The 20,505-nt window shown below is 42.1% G+C and overlaps 1 protein-coding gene across 1 annotated transcript; it reads left to right on the forward strand.

Moving 5' to 3' along the window:
• Window positions 1–5,258: 5,258 nt before the first annotated feature.
• Window positions 5,259–18,508, forward strand: LOC115577618 (protein NLRC3-like; the record flags this gene model as incomplete). Its single annotated transcript, XM_030410493.1, has 8 exons — window positions 5,259–5,276; window positions 5,416–5,644; window positions 5,800–7,594; window positions 7,683–7,856; window positions 8,109–8,282; window positions 15,690–15,736; window positions 15,863–16,446; window positions 18,458–18,508. Coding segments are annotated over 8 exons (3,072 nt in total), but the record flags the coding sequence as incomplete, so codon positions are not given.
• Between the last annotated feature and the right edge of the window lie 1,997 nt (window positions 18,509–20,505).

A 20,505-nucleotide genomic window follows, 5' to 3' on the forward strand; every position in this document is an offset into this window, starting at 1 on the left:
TGGAACATGAACTAATGTTTACTGCTCACTGTCATGGTGCTTCTTCCTCTTCAGATGTTCCTGATGAGATTAGAGGACGAAGCAAAACCTCCATCATAGTTTTATACAATTACACCTGCATTCACACGAGGGGAAGACGTGTTGCATCATTACTGGGGCCCGACGCAACTTGAATAGTCAGAATGCAGCGTCGTTATTAGATCGCTGTGGGAGTGTAGGCGGTGACATGAGAGTAGAAGTGGAGTTAGTTGGTCAGTGTTTGAACACAGAGTGGTTGTCACTGTGTAGCTCCACTTACTGATGACTGAAGGCAGCTTCTCCTGCCTGAATCAGCCTGTGGAGGAGGCCGAGACGAGCCGCCGCTCTCCCGCTGTGTGACGCACTAAACGCGGCTGGAGAGCAGCTGTTGGTGTCGGTGAACAGTGTTGGGGAGTAACGAATTACATGTAACGACGTTACGTAATTTAATTACAAAATTTACGTAATTGTAATCCGTTAAATTACTGGGAGAAAATATGTAATTAAATTACAGTTGCTTTTGGAAATTTCAATGATTACAACTTAAGTTACATTTGAAAAATCGCCGCAAAAGCTCGGATTTATCAAATAGTTTTTCGCCCCCCTGGATTCATGTTTGTTTTTAGTTATTTTCATATCAACATCCTCCTTCAAAAAACTGACGCTTGTGATTGGCTCTCTCTGGTCATGTGCCATTCGACTCAACCGACAAACCGTACGGCGGCAGTCAGACTCAGCAGCAACAGTGTCGGCGGCGCACAAGATGTTCCTGTGCTGGAAACACAGAAAACACTTCATACAGACAGAAGCCAGGCTTCCCTGTATTACAAAGGTGGCTCTCTTTTAACCCGACTAGATCACCATGGTAACTTATGCTTAGCTCATAACCTGGTCCCGACCAGGTTCTGTTCATTGTTTAATCATAAAATCAACTGTTTCACTATTTAACTTATTTACAGCTGGCGTGACCTTTACTTTGAAAGTCCAGTGGAGCTGGATCAGAACAGAGCATTTGTACGGAGGGAGAGATCGCGCTGATCCGCTGCTGGTTACTTTCTCTCTGAGCGTCTCCGCCTACAGATGTTCAGCTGAGGGGAAACGCTGCTCAGCTGTTGATCCGACTCGCGTCAGAAGGTCATTTATTTACTTTTATATACAGTCAGTCACCACTGAAAGAAGTTGTGCGCTCGCAGCAGGACAGATAATTTAACTTAATGTGGCCATGAATAAATTAATTGTTTCGCCTGTTATGTGTTGCCCAAAAGCAAATCTTGAGTAGGTCTACTCTGTTTTCTCACATTTAAAAAGGTCTTTGTACAGAGACAACATGAGATTTGCTTGTACCTACAGCACCTAAAAAACCCACTGTAACCTATTTTCATATGCACACCAGCCTCGCTTTCAATAAAACACACACTGGCATTTTATAATTGCGATCAGTGAAATATATGAAAACAATATAAAACACAGTTTAACACAACAGTTGTTGTTGCTCTAAAGCTTCATATTTAAAAGCAGCTCAATGTTGAGATGTCAGAAATTAAAATCAGCCTCCTCTTGTCATATTTGCAGCAACACTGTTGCTTCAGGCTGTGATCAGGCTTTTTTGTATCGCTCATACTCTCTCCATTAAAACAACCTGCTCCTCTTGGCTGAAATCAGCCCGTTGTCGCTCCATTTAGTGAGGAAGTGAGCCTCCTTCAGTACAGGCCTAATGTCAGACTCATAATATATGGTTAAACCTTTGAACTGAAAGGTTTATCAAACTATAGGTCTTAAAATGTGAAAATGGTTAACAGTTGAGAGATTTCATTCAAAATTAAGAAAAGTAATCATAATGTAATCAAATGTAATTAGTTACATTACTTTGAGAAAGTAATTGAAATAGTTACACTACTATTACATTTTCAACAGGGTAACTTGTAATTGTAACCAACTACATTTCCAAAGTAATCTTCCCAACACTGTCGGTGAATAATCTGTGGTTGTATTTACAGTCCAGGACTGATGAGGAGGCAGTAAGAGGACATCCAGGAGTCTGAAGCTTTATTTAATTAATACAAATATAACTTCATCACTGAGCAACAGTCAGCAGGAACACGTCGGCTCTCAGTGTAAGTGCCCGTTACGTTACTTGAGTATTTCTGCTCCTGATTACTTCTCAGAGGAAGAGATTCTAATTTTTACTCTGCAGATAAATGTTTTCAATGAACAACAGATGGCCAGATTGACTCTTTTAGATTAAAAGATATCAGAGAAACGTGTGTGTTGACTCCACCACAGCGTCATGACGTCATCTAGTGGACTGATCCAAGTCCAGCAGCTGATGTTCTGACAGGAGACATGACGTCAGTGAGAGACGTCATAGCCTCTACAGACTAAAACCCACCTGAACACACCTGTGACTTTCATATTTTATAATAACACAACAGGTTATTAGAACAATTTCTGCCTCTTGGTTAAATCAACTTGTCAGTATTTGTTTTTAATCAGTTATTTAACACTCCAAGCTCCACAGAAAGTCTCCACAGTCATGTACAGAAGGACAGTGACTGTTTTTATACCCTTTAAAATGTGATAATGTGTACATAGAAATGACATAAATAAAATCCAAAGTAAATATTATAAAACATGTAAGAGACTGTCCTCTGGAGTCACTGGTGTTACTGTGTGACAAAAGTCTTTTGTTTTTAAATGAACCTCACACTGATGACATCACTCTCCTTCCTGCAGATCAGTGAAGACAGGACTTAGTGTTAGTACTTAAAGTGCCGGTTACGTTACTTGAGTATTTCTGCTCCTGATTACTTCTCAGGGGAAGAGATTCTAAAAGATATCAGAGAAACGTGTGTTGACTCCACCACAGCGTCATGACGTCATCTAGTGGACTGATCCAAGTCCAGCAGCTGATGTTCTGACAGGAGACGTGACGTCAGTGAGAGACGTCATAGCCTCTACAGACAAAACTGTGGCTGTTTTTATAACCTTTAAAATGTGATAATGTTTATGTAGAAATGACGTGAACAAATTTCTCTTACTATGTGACAAAAGTCTTTTATTTTGAAATAAAACTCAGACTGATGACATCACTGTCCTTCCTGCAGATCAGTGAAGACAGGTCCTGGATCAGTCCACTGTCTCTTTTCTGTCAGAAGACATTTTCACATTTGTCTCCAGATTTCACGTCACTGCTGTGAGCGACTTTATTAGTAGAGAACAGTAAAAAACAGAATACAAACTGATTTAATGACATGATTTAGTTTTAGTTTGTTGTCCTGTAGCAGCCATTTAGTGAAATATGTATTAATAGAGTCAGTGAGTTGTGGAATAATGTGCTCTGAGTTTAAATGTTAGAAGAGGAAGTCGACTTTCAGACATTTTGTCCTTCAAGAATGTTTCTGACCCAAAGGCTGATTTCAGTTGATGTGCAGATGAATGATTTGTGTTTCCTCTCCAGATGAAAGTGTGTGTGAGATGAGCAGCATGAATCAGTGTGAGGACAGAGAGGAGGGAGGCCCTCCCTCTAAAACCACTGGACCTGGACCTGGACCTGAACCAGGACCTGGACCTGGACCTGGACCTGAGCCCAGCTGTGTGTCCTTCAAGAGTGACCTGTCAAATGATCGTTTCATTGATTTTAAAGGACAACCACCTCCTGCTGTAAAGAGGTGAGCTGTTAATTATTACATTAATATGTGACTGATTCATGTTTTAACTGTGGAGAAAGATGTTTTTTGAAACCTGATGTTTATTTTCAGCTTCGTTCTTCTTCACTGAAATGTATCTTCTCACTTTAGAAAGCTGCCCAATAGAACTTCATTTCACTTTATTGAATTAGTTTGGTCCAATATTCTCTGAAGGTTTATTCCTGATGTTTTCCACTATTTTATGGACGTCTGAAGAATAGAAAGTGAATTAACATCTCTGGTGGTATTCTTCTCTGTCCAACAGGAGACCAGCCTCTACTGGACCTGAACCAGGACCTGGACCTGAGCCCAGCTGTGTTTCCTTCAAGAGTCACGGGTCAAAGGACATTATTATTGAATTCAAACAAGAACATTCCTCAGACAGACAGTAAGTTGTTGTCATGTTGCTCTCTGTTGATGTTTGTCCTCATTAAATCCAGTCTGACCAGTTGTCCTGATAGTCTTCATGTTCTCAGAGTGATGATGGAGGTCAGAGCAGGATTAGTATTAAAGGACAGGTTCACATTTCTTCATGTCCGTGCCTCAACAACTCTGACAGGACAGTGTTCTTCCTGTAGACAAACAGCAGTGACTCACCTCCTGCTGAAATCTGAGTCCTGCTGCTGAGGAGAGGAAGAGCTGTGTGTTATATCTGACGTTACAAGGGCCCGACCCAACTGGACTTCATGGGGCCGGTACCAAAACCCATATGAAGAGTAAAAAACTGTGATAACTGATACATCGGCTAATTAGATATAAAATATATAAAAACAAATAACTCATTTTCTGATCTCTTAAATGTAGTTTGGACACTTGAGAAAAAGTTATGAATGAAGGCAGAACATTTTACTGTTTTACAATATTTATTAGATATCCAAAATAATAAACTGTTACAAATATGTCTCAAGTTACGTGGAGCATTTTTAAACTCAGACATAAGTATTACAAGTCATATCTACATGAGTATAGCTTGTTTTTACAAATTATGAATTCATTATTATCTTTATAATTAGGTCATTGTGTCGTTAATCGCCATAAAGCAACACACAAAATAGTCAAAATCAAGTTTGTACGACAGTCAGATTCAAATTTCTTGCAGAAACAATTTAAGTGAAAACAAAAAGATGTAATGAATCATTTTTTCATTCTCCGATGTTGGAATCTAGATTGAATACAAGTTTATTGAGACGCTTCACCAATTTACACTGAACAGTTAGCATCCAGCTAGCTTCTGTTAGCTATGTGTTGCTGTCCACAGTATTAAACAGGTCAAGAGCTGGAGGGACTAAACCAGACAAGCTGCTGAACCAACCCAGTAAACTGACTGACTGTTGATTCACAGTGGGATCAGCAGTACGACCAACACTGTGATGTCAGAGGAAACCATCTGATTCAATGATGTCATCAACACTTTAACTCAAAGGATCTTCAGCTTGTGTTTGTCTCTGAGTGGACAGACACAATGTGACTGATTCTTCATGATTCCTCCACAGAGTCGACCAGGGGAGCTCAGAGGTTCCCAGAGGTCCGTCTGTCCAGCAGCATCAGACACACCTGGACTCCATAATTATGGTCTGTACATGAACAACAACTACTTTTACATCCAGTCTGTTCATAATAATCTCCATGTTGCACTTTACAGACCAGTGGTGAATCTGTCCAACATGGATCTGATGTTAAATGTTGTCATTCACATAATATTCTGTTTCAGCTGCTGGAGGAGAACATTGCCACTTTTGTGAAGAACGAGCTGAAGAAGGTCCGGAAGCTTCTGAGTTCAGATTACCCAGAATGCTCAGAGAATCAGAGGGAGGATGAGGAGGTGTTGGATGGTGAGGATGAAGAACAGAGGAGGAGCAGCAGAGAGGCATTTCTGAAGATCACACTTCACTTCCTGAGGAGAATGAAGCAGGAGGAGCTGGCTGACCGTCTGCAGAGCAGTAAGAGGATTTCACTAAAGGTTTAACATCCTGGATCAATGAGACGTTTACTGAAGTCTGATGATGAATCTGTTCATATATACAATCTTTGGGGGGGATTGACATATTTTCTTCATAAATAACTTAATGATCTTTTTTGTTGTGTGTTAATTTAGAACATCTTGCTGCAGTTTGTCAGCGTAAAGTTAAATCTAACCTTCAGAAGAAGTTCCAGTGTGTGTTTGAGGGGATCGCTAAAGCAGGAAACCCAACCCTTCTGAATCAGATCTACACAGAGCTCTACATCACAGAGGGAGGGACTGCAGACGTCAATGATGAACATGAGGTCAGACAGATTGAAACAGCATCCAGGAAACCACACAGACCAGAAACAACAATCAGACAAGAAGACATCTTTAAAGCCTCATCTGGAAGAGATGAACAAATCAGAACAGTGATGACAAAGGGAGTGGCTGGCATCGGGAAAACAGTCTTAACACAGAAGTTCACTCTGGACTGGGCTGAAGACAAAGCCAACCAGGACATACAGTTCACATTTCCATTCACTTTCAGAGAGCTGAATGTGCTGAGAGAGAAAAAGTTCAGCTTGGTGGAACTTGTTCATCACTTCTTCACTGACACCAAAGAAATCTGCAGCTTTGAAGAGTTCCAGGTTGTGTTCATCTTTGATGGTTTGGATGAGTGTCGACTTCCTCTGGACTTCCACAACACTGAGATCCTGACTGATGTTAGAGAGTCCACCTCAGTGGATGTGCTGCTGACAAACCTCATCAGGGGGAAACTGCTTCCCTCTGCTCGCCTCTGGATAACCACACGACCTGCAGCAGCCAATCAGATCCCTCCTGGGTGTGTTGACATGGTGACAGAGGTCAGAGGGTTCACTGACCCACAGAAGGAGGAGTACTTCAGGAAGAGATTCAGAGATGAGGAGCAGACCAGCAGAATCATCTTCCACATCAAAACATCACGAAGCCTTCACATCATGTGCCACATCCCAGTCTTCTGCTGGATCACTGCTACAGTTCTGGAGGATGTGTTGAAGACCAGAGAGGGAGGAGAGCTGCCCAAGACCCTGACTGAGATGTACATCCACTTCCTGGTGGTTCAGGCCAAAGTGAAGAAAGTCAAGTATGATGGAGGAGCTGAGACAGATCCACACTGGACTCCAGAGAGCAGGAAGATGATTGAGTCTCTGGGAAAACTGGCTTTTGATCAGCTGCAGAAAGGAAACCTGATCTTCTATGAATCAGACCTGACAGAGTGTGGCATCGATATCACAGCAGCCTCAGTGTACTCAGGAGTGTTCACACAGATCTTTAAAGAGGAGAGAGGACTGTACCAGGACAAGGTGTTCTGCTTCATCCATCTGAGTGTTCAGGAGTTTCTGGCTGCTCTTCATGTCCATCTGACATTCATGAACTCTAGAGTCAATCTGCTGGCAGAAGAAGAGCAGTCAACATCCCGGTTGTCTAAGGTGTTCGGCGGAAAATCAACACGTTTCTACCAGAGTGCTGTGAAGAAGGCTTTACAGAGTCCAAATGGACATCTGGACTTGTTCCTCCGCTTCCTCCTCGGTCTTTCACTGCAGACCAATCAGAATCTCCTCCGAGGTCTGCAGACACAGACAGGAAGTAGCTCAAAAAACAATCAGGACACAGTCAAGTACATGAAGAAGAAGATCAGTGAGAATCTGTCTCCAGAGAGAAGCATCAATGTGTTCCATTGTCTGAATGAACTGAACGATCGTTCTCTAGTGGAGCAGATCCAACAGTACCTGAGATCAGGACGTCTCTCCACAAATAAACTGTCTCCTGCTCAGTGGTCAGCTCTGGTCTTCATCTTACTGTCATCAGAAAAAGATCTGGACGTGTTTGACCTGAAGAAATACTCTGCTTCAGAGGAGGCTCTTCTGAGGCTGCTGCCAGTGGTCAAAGCCTCCAACAAAGCTCTGTAAGTGTGGAGAAGTTTTTTCAGAATGCAGTTATTGTGCTGTTGTTGACCTAAATAGAAATAATTTACTCTATTATTCTTTGTCCAGACTGAGTGGCTGTAACCTCTCAGAGAGAAGCTGTGAAGCTCTGTCCTCAGTTCTCAGCTCCCAGTCCTCTAGTCTGAGAGAACTGGACCTGAGTAACAACAACCTGCAGGATTCAGGAGTGAAGCATCTGTCTGTTGGACTGGAGAGTCCACAATTTGGACTTGAAACTCTCAGGTCAGATAGTCCATAGTTTGTTTCAAACTATTTTTGTATTTCTTTAATGTTGAATTCAATTCTCTCTCTCATGTCAGAACTCTTGTGTTTTGAAAGTATGCTGCTTATTATTGTTTCATGTCTGTTTAGTCCAGATTTAGTCTTGGTGATTTTTCATATCTCTGACATTTTAGAGTAAAACAGAAAGCAAGTTCACATGTGGTACAATGTTATTATAAATAATGTACATTTTTTTTACTGTTCACACTTCAGGCTGAGTGTCTGTGACCTCTCAGAGAGAAGCTGTGAAGCTCTGTCCTCAGTTCTCAGCTCCCAGTCCTATAGTCTGAGAGAGCTGGACCTGAGTAACAACAACCTGCAGGATTCAGGATTGAAGCTACTTTCTGCTGAACTGAAGAGTCCACACTGTGTCCTTGAAACTCTCAGGTCAGGATTCTTTATTTTATTTCATTATTTTATGTATCTTAACAATTGGAGCAGGTCTTGATCACACTCCTAATATAATTCAATTTATTTAAAAGACCCAACATTTCCCCCACAGTGTTGAGAAAGTACTGCCTTTTAACAGGCAGAAACCTTGAGCAAAACCGGACTTAGTGGTTGTCCGCCATCTGTCTCAACTGGTTGGGTTGAGAGATAGAGACATAGAAGCCCAATTCACACTGCCTCTTCAAGGCAGGATTCTTGATATCTCGATATTCCAACTCACTGTAGGTGTGAAAGTTACAAAGGTGGAATGGGGGGACGGTTTCATTCCACCTCTGACCCTCAAACAGAGGTAGAAACAGAGGTGAGACGACATCTGTGTGGACAGGAGTGTGATGTTCTGACAGTGTTCACAGTCTGACAACTTTTCAGATCCTTCACTCATCAAAGTAAGAAAACAAAACCAATGACACCCCTAATCTATGTATATATTTAAAATATCGGTCAGTCAGTCTATTCTGCACTAATCCTGACTTGCATTTATCAAAAACAATTGGATGGATTGTCATGTGGATTCTGACATTCATGCTCCCCTCAGGATGAACTGTAATTGCTTCGGTGATCGTCTGACTTTTCATCTGATGTCATCATCAGGACATCATTTTAATCCGTACAATATGTTGGTTCATGACCAGATATCTGCAAAACTAACGGCATATCCATCAGCTTCAGTTATACTCTGTGTTCAGTGCTAATTATTAATTTATTGAAAACTAAGACGATGTATATAATAAACGTTGAATCCCTTAAACACAGATGTGCACTGAATCATCAGGACTCTCAGCTGATGTGTGATGTGTGTTATTTTGTGTGTCTGCAGGCTGTCAGGCTGTCTGATCTCAGAGGAAGGCTGTACTTCTCTGGTCTCAGCTCTGGACTCCAACCCCTCCCATCTGAGAGAGCTGGACCTGAGCTACAATCATCCAGGAGACTCAGGAGTGAAGCAGCTTTCTGCTCAACTGGAGGATCCAGGCTGGAGACTGGACACTCTCAGGTATGTAGAGTCCTGCTGCAGCCACAGACAGTCAGTAGCCCCATTCACACTGCACACTGCCAATTCTCCGCCTCCACCTCTGAGAATTTTTCAGAGGCGGCGAGGGGTGAAATTTCACTCCGGTGCTGATCGGCACATTTCGGTCCTTCATTCAACTAACTCAGGTCCTTCACTCAACTAAATAAATAGAAATGTCTCACAAAGCAGCATTACAGGACCGAACAAATGTAACGTAGTAACTGTAACTGTCTTTGGCAGCTTATATGAGGAAAAGGATACTGCAGTTATAGGTGGAGAAGCATCTGTCCTCCCGTCTGTCGTCTCTTTCGTCCTTCCGACTCTAAATCACATCTCTGCCTGAAAAACAGCGTCTGTCACTGACAAAAAACTTTAAGCAACAACTTAAACTTACCAAGTGTTTGTGTTGAAAAATAAATCACCACGACAATCAGGCCTCCAGACCAGGGCATGTGAGTGGAGCGCAGAGCGAGCGGGGAGCAGAGTGTGCGAAATGGTCGGAGTGCAGAGCGTGTTTTAATTCAAAGGCCAGAGCGATGGTTCCGTTTCGCTCCAGTTCTGTTCCGATACCTCTCTTCAAGAGTCGAGGGCATGCACAAGTCCAGACTCACGTCTGCCTTCAAGGGCTAGCCTACATCAGAGGTCATTCGTTGAGAGATGGAGTTTGTAAAATATTTCGAAAAGCAAGCAGAGAGGTCATATTGGTGCAACGTCAGGAATTGCTCCCTCTTTTAAATATGAGCGAGTGTGGAGCGATTTCACTGGAGCTGAATGAAATTTTAGGTGAGCGGAGCTGTCTGGTATAACTTTGAGCGATGGAGCGAAGGAGCGAAGGAGTGAACACCCACGTAAGCCGGGAGCGGAAATTGTCGCCGCTCAGCTCCATTCACATGCTTTGCTCCAGACCGAGACTTCAGTGAACTTTCCCCCAGAAAACAGCCTCTTTTCCCATGAGTCAGAATCAGACAGCATCGAGTTTATTGATGGTAATTATCTAATTATGTACTTAAGAGCAAAAAATGTAACTTTGTCACTTTCAAGGATGTTTGGTGGGTCAGGATCTCATTCACTACACATTATAACAGCATCCATATGATGATAAACTATCCGCGGGTTTAGATTGACAGAAGGACATCGGGGAAACACCTTGAAAACACACAGACCTCATCGTCATAACGTGTACCCTCACACCTCTTTAGAAGCCGCAGCGCCGGCTTATGTGTTAGTTTTTAGGCGGAGGTGCTTTACTCTCTGTGAATGACCAACAGCGGAGAATTGGCGAACTGCCGCTGTGGCATTCATGCGATTTCTCTGTGTGAAAGGGGCGAGCATGAGACTCTCGACTCTCGATTCTCGACTGTAGATGTTCAGTTTCGGGAAGTCTGCTTCGTTTACTCCACCTCCAGTTCAGTTCAGTTCAGGAGAAAAGGCAGCATAGCTTAAAGCCAAGAGTGACTATTGAAGAGAGGAAAAAGGAGAGAAGAGACCAAGATCAGCAGCTAGGAGAGCCTTGGCGAACACTAAAGTTACACCTCTTTTTTCAGACTAATTGAGTGCTCATTCATAATGTCCCTGTTTAATTTTTTGTCCTTTTTGTTTTGCTGCTTGATGAATCACTCGTCCAAACTACTTCACACTCCACACTGATTGCAAAGGATTATCAAAACTTTAACAATAAGTCGAATTTCCACCACTTCACTGCAGTGTTAGGATATTATGATAACAAATAACAATAGGCTCGCTGTCTGATCAGAAAATACTGAACCTCAAATTCAAAATATTTCTGTGACACATTAATTTAATCATTGAATGTCCTAGAAACTCTTTCCCTGAACTGAAGAATCAGTGTTCTGGCCAAAGTGCTTGACTTTGAACTTTAAATGGTTCTGACATGGATCTTTATCAACACTGGAGTAATTATATTCTAGATCATCACTGACAGTGTATTTGTGCCTCAGTGTGAAAAGATTTACAGACTGTAACAACTGTCTGTGGCATCAGTTTAAAGTGAACAGAAGATATAAAACAGTCCAAGAAGAACTTTAGATGACACGAGTTGGAACCTTCCCGTCGCATTACCATAACAACAGCAGTGATGGGCTCAGTGAAATCAAAAGACATAAGAAAACATTCAGTGATCAATCATCTGCTCAATTGATTAACATGATATGTGACCTGTGCAGAGCTGCAGCTCTCTACAGTAGTTGGTGGACCTCTGGTTTAATGCTGTTGTAATTTACTTAAGCCTGGCTCGTAGCTACTGACTCAGTTTCACTCTCAGCTGTTCTGGAGGTGTGTTAAGGTTCTGCTGCTGGAAATCCAATGTTTCCTGATTTTGCTGCTTCAAAATAAAAATTTTCAAATAAATACATAATGCAGGACTTTTATTGTGAAGTATTTAAAGGAAGTGTTAAATGCAAGAAGATGCATGTTTCGTGCCAATAAAGACATTTTGAATTTGGATTTGAATTTAGAAAAAGAAATAAAAAGATAAATGTATGTTTTGAATGCAGCCTGAGCCATGCACTGAGAATAAAAAGACATTTAATATATATTTTAACAGAACAGATGTGCTCAAGTTTCTATTGTGAAGAAATTAAGACTTCACTTCCGACGATCTCTTATTATGAAATATTCTAAAACCTCCTCTGATGTCCTCCAGTGTCTCTGAGCGTACTTCAGCTAATTACCCACCAGGGGGCGACACTGATCCATCACAGACCTGAGAGCACAGACGGAAGCTGTTTCTGTCTTAAACGTTGGTTGTTAAATTGAAACCTGTAATGTAGCCGGGCCCTAATCTTGTGTTTGCAGGAACAACAGGTTTAATAATGGATGAAGTGGATCAGGTCCAAAAGTTCATCCTGTCCAAACTTTTGTCAGTCAGCCTGTCCAACAAACAAATCCTGCTGCTCATTAAAACTCTGAACAATAAGTGACTAAAGGGACAGACACTACGGATCAGTGGAGACAGGTTCTGGGTTTGAAACCTTTACTAAGTCACCGTGCCGAGTCACCTGTAGTGGCTCCGACCTGCTTTCTCTTCAGGTCTCAGTGATGTGGTGCTATGTGAGATCAGCTCTGCACATCTTGTAGCTGTTTTCTTTGAAGACTTTAATATAAAGTGCTGCCACACTTTTGATGACTTGGTTCGTACACTTTTCTCTTCTATAATGTTTGTAGTTTTTGTTCCTCCGTGGCCTCCACTATGTTGCAAATGTGGAACGGAGCCGATTCAGAAAGGAGACAGCAGAACTCTGAGTAGCTTCCTGTTTAATCACCTGAGCTACACGAGGCGTGCCATAGGCTGGCTTGCTAGTCCCCAATGTAGGAGACAAGAACTGCAGCACTGAATTGTTTTCCAGATGTATTTTCCGCTCTACGTCTTTGACTATGACGTAGGGCTGGACGAAATGGCTGAAAAATGTATCACAATATAAGTGTTTCATATCAGTCGATATCGATAATTATTGATATATTTTTTTTACCCATTTCAAATGAGATACATTTGAAAAATAAACATTTAAATGGTGACTACAGGTGAGATTTCTGGAAAAAAAAAAAGCGACAGAATAGTGTAGAAGCTGACATTGCTGCTTGACAATATGTTAAAGGGATAGTTTGGGTTTTTTGAAGTGGGGTCATATGAAGTACATAGCTGTAGTCGATCTGTTCCCTTCCGTAACCGATCAGCGCAGCCACAGTTTGGAGGAGCAGAGAGCCGCTCCAGCCCGGACGCTCAGCTCAGTACTGCAGTGAACGGAGTCCAGATGCAAAGCAAATTTTAACCACCTAAAACAAGGCCCACCTAAAAAAATCTATATTATTGCATTGTACGTTGTATAGAGAAAATTCACACCGCTTTACATCGCCGTCAGACCGCCCTTTCTTTTGGCACTACATTTTCTCAACCGTAGAACCTCCGTATCCATATATATACGGAGGCTCCACGGTCTGTGTCTGAAATTGTCAAGTTTGTTTTCATCGAAAGTAAAGAGAGTTGCATGCATAATCCTCTTGTCCGGCCTCACACTGTATTTCGCTGCTCGCAGATCACCTGTTTCTAACGGAGTTCAGTTAAATTATCGAACGTTCTATCGAACATATTTTCTATTGATATTGATCACTTGTTTATCGCGATAGATATCATTATTGTTTTGTCGCCCAGCCCTACTATGAAGTGAAGTAGCTCGCTCCGTGTCAAAGCATCTGCATCACAACATAAACCAACTAATCCGCGATGAAGCTGGTCGGCAACTATTTTTATAATTGATTTAATGGGTTAGTTGATGCAGCCCTAAAAACTTCTACTATTGAATTCAAGTTGAACACTGCACTTCTTTGAGTCCTCAGCAACAAACCTGCCAAGTATAAAGTAGATTGGATGAACGGTTCAGGAGACATGTGAACCACAGACAGACAGAAAGAAAGACAGATTCCTGGCTTCATATTCAGTTGTTCCTCTGGTCACATCTGGCAGTGTTTCCCATTAATTACTTAGACTGTGGCGGCCCGCCATGGTCTAATTTGTCCCGCCACAGTCTCAGAGTGAACTGAAAAAATTCGTACACTTCTCATAATAACATAAAAGATCTGTAACTTGGGTTTCGCGCTTCAGCAAAGCATCTCTCACTCCAGGTCAGTCGGCTCTGCCCGTTACCGTTACCGACTATAAAATGTAGCGCGTTACAAATTGAAGTTTCTCATTGAAGTCATCCGACTCGGCTCTCAGCCACCGGAGCAGCAGGGCTGCTTTATTTTTCTCCGGTGAGGCAGGAGGGAGGGGCGGGACAAGGTGGAGGTGATGATTGGCTCTTTAAGGTAGAGTGAGAGTTCGTAAGCCAATCCCAGGCTGTGTTCGGTTTACACACAAACCACACAGCCTCGCACACACAAACTAGCAGAGGTGAGCTGCAGAAATGGCGAGTCCAGAGGGAAAGTTTACGTTTTCAAAGTGGAAGTACAGACACTACTTTAATCTCCTTTGTCCACGTCCGTTTTAAGCAACTTTAATCTAATGAAGCATCTCTCAACTGCACACGCTTCTACAACACTAGTGGCCAAAAACTCCGTTGTTGACACTGTTGATGATGACAGCAGGTGTGGCTAACGTGAGCTCCGCTAACACAGAAGGACACGGAGCCGTCTGAGCAGCTATAGCTGGATGTTTCTGCTCCAGCTTCACTGAAACTTGTGACACAGACTGAACTGAATGCAATGATAGACAGGTATGTTGTTGAGAACATGCTCCCGTTATAAACAGCTGACCCAGACTCCTTCATTGGCTAAATACCAGGGAGAGCAGGAGCCGGTCCACCATGCAGAAAGACATTTTCTAAATACATAGATGCAGAGTACATTAAAATCAATGCCGAGCTCAAAAGGGGAAGAAAAGAAAGTAACGCAAGAGTTACTTTTCCTGGTAACTAATTACTTTTATATTGGAGTAATTCCGTTACTAACTCAGTTACTTTTTGGAAGAAGTAACTAGTAACTATAACTAATTACTATTTAAAAGTAACGTGACCAACACTGGCTGTCTGTGTATGTGACTAAGAGACATTTTCTGTCATTGTTTCTGCTTTTAATGGCATCAAACATGACATGAAGTTCTCCTCACAGTAACTATTACTGCTGTAATATACATCAGATATCAATCCAGCATCAAACTATAGTAACATGAACATGTCAACACATGAAACCATGAAACTGTTTCTATCACAAACCGGTTCAGTGACACTTGTGAGGTTCTGGAGGGAAACAGTCTGGGAGTCTCTGTCACTTGGTTTTGTGGCAGAGGTCGGGAACCAACGTCCAATGTTTTCTGATTGATTTATTACGTATAAATTGTATTTGTTTCTTTGCGCAGTAAAACAAAGCAGCAGAAACACAGCAAGAACAAAAAGCAGACTGTGCAGCTGAGATTCAGAAAAGCCCTCCAAGCTTCAAACAGGAATCGGACCTCAAAAGTTCTGACGTCCAAATACAAAAGTCCTATAATATAGAAACATAAGCACAAGTTGACATTGGATCAAACAGCAAGCGTAAGGTCGCCCACAGGAAACAGCAACAACATCCAACAAATAAAGATGAAGTGATAAATCCAACAGGAGGTTTGTGTGTGTTCTCAGATGTTGTGGTCCTCTTTCACACACACCAACATCCTGTGGCTCACTCTCAGTGTGTGAGGAGAGTGGCAGAGGTGAAGAGGTTCAGGGAGAACAGGGAGAAGCAGCCTGATGGACAGATTGTGTTTCTGTGTATGAGAGTCATGTCATGTCCATGTTTGCATGCTGAAAGAGGATGTGCTGCTCTGACCCCCCTCCTCCTTTCAGGGTGGAGCCTGCTGGAGTCCGATGGTTGACACCAGGTCCGTGGAGATGTGAGTGTCTTTTTACTGTCATTCATGAAAACACTGTGAAATCACTCATTCACATCTGTGATGTCATCATCACACTGATGACACATTAATAACTGCAGCTGTGTTGTGTCTTTTTCTCTCTATCAGATTCCTGTGAGCTCACAGTCGACACAAACACAGTCAGCAGAAACATCAAACTGTCTGACAACAACAGGAAGATGACATATGTGAAGGAGGAGGATCAGTCATATCCTGATCATCCAGAGAGGTTTGAGTCCTGGTGGCCTCAGCTGCTGTGTAGAACTGGTCTGACTGGTCGCTGTTACTGGGAGGTCGAGTGGAGAGGAAGTGTTTATATATCAGTGAGTTACAGAAGAATCAGAAGGAAAGGAGGCAGTAATGACTGTGTGTTTGGATTCAATGATCAGTCCTGGAGTCTGTGGTGCTTTGATGATGGTCGTTACTATGTCTGGCACAATAAGAGAAGAACAGACATCTCCTCCTCCTCCTCCTCCTCCACCTCCTCCTCCTCCTCCTCCTCCTCCTCCTCCTCCTCCTCCTCCTCCTCCTCTGGTAGAGTAGCAGTGTATGTGGACTGTCCTGCTGGCACTCTGTCCTTCTACAGAGTCTCCTCTGACTCACTGATCCACCTCCACACCTTCAACACCACATTCACTGAACCTCTTTATCCTGGATTTGGACTCTCCTGGCCCAGTTCTGGTTCCTCCTCAGTGTGTCTGTGTGGTGTTTAGTGTGTAGAGTCTCCTCCTGTCACAGAAAGATTGTCAGTGCTGAACAGTTGAGTCTGTACAGGATCACAGTCACATCAATCTTTCAGCTTCTTGGAATAAATTCATCAGTCAACTTTGTACAAAATGATTCAAACTGATTGAAAAGATTCTTCATTTACATTTTAAACTTCTTCCATTAAATTGTGTAAATTGTGTTGACTTGTACTTTCTGTCATGTGTTGTTTTGAATTCCGGCTCTTGTTCCAATAAAATTAGTGAAATGTAAGAAACAGAAAACATTGACTCGTCTGCAGCTTTAATTGTAAAGAATCATTGTGAACAAAGTTGTGAATGGACAGTAAAATCTGATCAAATGTACTCGACACTCCACCTGAAACACTCTGACTTGTTTCATGTGTTTCTAATGATGAAACTAAAAGTTTGATGGTGTTGGTTAACACATGTAATTATGTCCGTAGTGACGTGATAAACTGCACAACATCTGTTCATTTCTGTGTGATTATTATATGAGAAGAAAACACATTTGAATGACAATCATTGTGTTTCTCTCAGTGTTTTGTGGCTGTTGAAGTCCGGCTGTATTTTCAGGACGTTTGTTGGATTTGAATCTCGTCTGTGAAACTAAACAGCTGTGAGAAAAGTCTTTCTCTGTCTGACCCAGTGGCTCCACTTGTTACAGACCAGTTTTAAAGTCCAACAAGAACCACTTGATTATCAGTATATAGAGGGTTTTGTAGGTAAAGAGGAATAAAGTAGAGCAGGTATAGAAGATCCCCTACAGGATGATAGTTCCAATTTACACCAAGAGGATTCAGGAGATTTGAACCAGTAGCAAAGTTTATGGATGTGAGCAGCCCAATAGTAAGTTAGAAAATGAGGTAATGCAAGTCCTCCACTAAGTCTGCATCTCTGCAGTAAAGTTTAACGAACCCTCGGTGATTTCCCACCACAAATAAAAGAACAAATGATCTTATCCAGTGAGTCAAAGAAATATTTTGGCAGAAAAAGAGGAACCGACTGGAATAAAAATAGAAATGTTGGTAAAATATTCATTTTAACAACATTGATCTTGCCAATTAATGAAAGGGGGAGGTTACCCCATCTTTGAATATCAGATGTAATCTTTGAGATAAGGGGAGTGAAATTAGCAGATGCAAGGCTCGATAAAGAACGAGTCACGTTAATACCTCAGTATTTAAACCCTGATGGACTAAATTGAAAAGGTGAACCTGACTGTTGAAGATGACGTGCTGCAGTATTAATGGGAAAACACTCACTTTTCCCCAAATTTAATTTATAACCTGAAAAGGTGCCGAAGTTCTCCAGAATACTTAAAAGAAATACTTAAAGCTGAGGCTTCACACAAATATGTGATTTTTACTACAATAAACTTTATTCATACAGCAGCTTTAAACACAGAGTTTACAAAGTGCTCTGACAATCAAGCAGAATCAAGAACATTACAGAATAAACACTGAACAGAAAAAGGTAATGCAAATAAAGAGATGAACAAAAGAATGAGATCAATAAAGGACGATAAGACGACGACATCACATCACAGAAATGAAGAGCAGATTCAAAGATTCAGAGCAGTGTTGGGACCAGCAGATGAAGTCGTTCATTGTGGATTTCAAAATGGACTCTAATACACACATAAAGGAGTTGTTAAGGCTTTGGGTCAGAACGTCTTTCCCCACCACAGTCGTTGAGCCGATGTGATTCTGGTTCCTCTGGTTCACACTCCTCCCTTGATGGAAGGTTAACTCCCTCTCCACTCAGACCATGTGAACACTTCCTGACTGACCTCCTTAGTCCTTGGGAATGAAGTCAGCTCCTCAACCTCCATCCAGACACAGAGATAAGTTACATGACTTCCATCTTTCTGAAACACACAGTGAGGTCACAGGTAGTTTTTCCCCAGAAGATATTCTAGCCACTGTTCCCAGTCTCTGATGCATGACACCTTCATCAGTGCCCATCCCTCTGAAAGGGAGACCAGATCAGTCCAGGAGTGCCCCGCCTCCTCTCTGCACCTCCATGACAGTGATAACAGCTGTCCTGCCCCTGACACATTTGTGACGCCCTTCAGCAGCAAAACCTGCCTGAAGGACCAAATTTTAAATCTGCCAAAATAAGTCTGACTACCACTTAATGAGCATTGTAATCCAAGGAGTGAACACAAACACTGTTGGACACTCCAGAAATGACTCTATCATTGTAGGTGCCACTCTCTGCATCTCACCCTAACAAACTGATATCACAAACTTTCCTGTTCTCACTAACCCAGAGATTAACTGAGAAACAGGTATTTAGTGAATTCAATGTCATAACTATCGTGTTTATCTGGGTTTTCCTTTTCTTTGTGTAACTTCTGATCTTGATGTTCTGTTCATGATTCTTGCTGAGCCAAGATGGAGACTAAGCCGATGCCCAGCTGGTTACTGAACTGCCCAGATGTTACCAATATTAATGAACTGACAGATGAACTCCTTAAAACTCTGGATTATACAAGTAGATTTGTGCTCTCAGGATCACATGTGAAGCAACATCCTGAGACCTAAGGGGGGATTTGTGGATTTCATAACTGTGACTGACCAGGTCGTCAAAACTCAGAGAACTTCTCCTCACAGCAGCGATGCAAGATCCTGCTAGTATTCCAGATCAGTCAGCGGCAGAGCTGCGACGCAGAGCTGACCAGCTAACTACACAATCCAGAGAACAAGTTAGCACCGAGCTGCTATCCCTGCAAAGGAAAGGACGGCCAGTTTCCTCCACCTGCTGTTTTTCATCAGACTGCTGCTTTATCTTCACTGTTTAACTTCAGTTTCAGCACAAATGAACAATAAATGATAAATATTATATATATGACTCGTTGTTTCCCAAATGATGAATCAAAACAGTCATTAAAGGATTAGAAGTGTTTCTCAGTAACTTCACATGTTGACACTGTAGTTCTATAAATGAGAAACACATTGAATGGACTCATTTATGCCTGTTATTGAGTAACACAAACATTTTCTGAAAACAAATGAAAACACGTGAAGCCGTGAGATTCTGACCAGTTTAGTGTAAAATCAACATTTGTTTCAAAAATCTCCTCAGAATGAGTTTTTGTCCTGAAACCAGACAGAAGAAGGCAGGTCGCTGTTTAAAATCAGGAAAAAAATAAAGTCTCAATATTATTGATTCATTTTGTAACAGAAACAAAACACAGACTGTTTACAATCCCAGAGGGTTCACCCTGTTATAAGTCAGTGTAGCATCACAGTGGTTTTGAAGCTGTTATCTGAAGGTAAAGCAGTGACATAAAGTTACTTTAAGGCCTGAACTGCTTTCACACACAAACATCAGCTGGGAAACTGCCTGGTCTTTGAGCCAAGATGGCTGCCTGTTGAGTTCAGTCTGATCTGAGGTCTGATGTGTTTCACAACAGTCAGGACTGTTATTGATGTGGAGGGGAAGGCAGCACAAGGTTGAGCACTAGGACCCAGCAGGCATCAGGGCGTGTACACAGAGTGTGAGAGCTCACCTGGGCTCCTCCTCCTGTGATGAAGCACACCTGAGAGACCATCAGCAGCTGAGGACGGACTGTGTTTGCTCTCACCTGCTGCTTTCAGTCCTTTAAAGGTAAGATATGATTTAACTTTACAATAACATTCAGCTAACGAGCTAACATTCAGCTAACAAGCTAACATTCAGCTAACGAGCTAACATTCAGCTAACCAGCTAACATTCAGCTAACGAGCTAACATTCAGCTAACCAGCTAACATTCAGCTAACGAGCTAACATTCAGCTAACCAGCTAACATTCAGCTAACCAGCTAACATTCAGCTAACCAGCTAACATTCTGAGCAGAGTGAAGAACAACAGTGTTGACGTCCTGTCAAAGACGTCTCTCTGTGTCCGTCCTGTCTCCTAACAGCACTCTGTAGCTCAGAGGTGACAGTCTGAGAGCCTGTAGCTTCAGCTGGAGATGGAAAAGCAGCCAGTTCACTACTGAGTCTAATAAGTCAACAACATAAACTCACTAAATGTCA

Source organism: Sparus aurata, unplaced genomic scaffold (genome assembly GCF_900880675.1).
Source record: "Sparus aurata unplaced genomic scaffold, fSpaAur1.1, whole genome shotgun sequence".
In the NCBI taxonomy this organism is placed as follows: domain Eukaryota; kingdom Metazoa; phylum Chordata; class Actinopteri; order Spariformes; family Sparidae; genus Sparus; species Sparus aurata.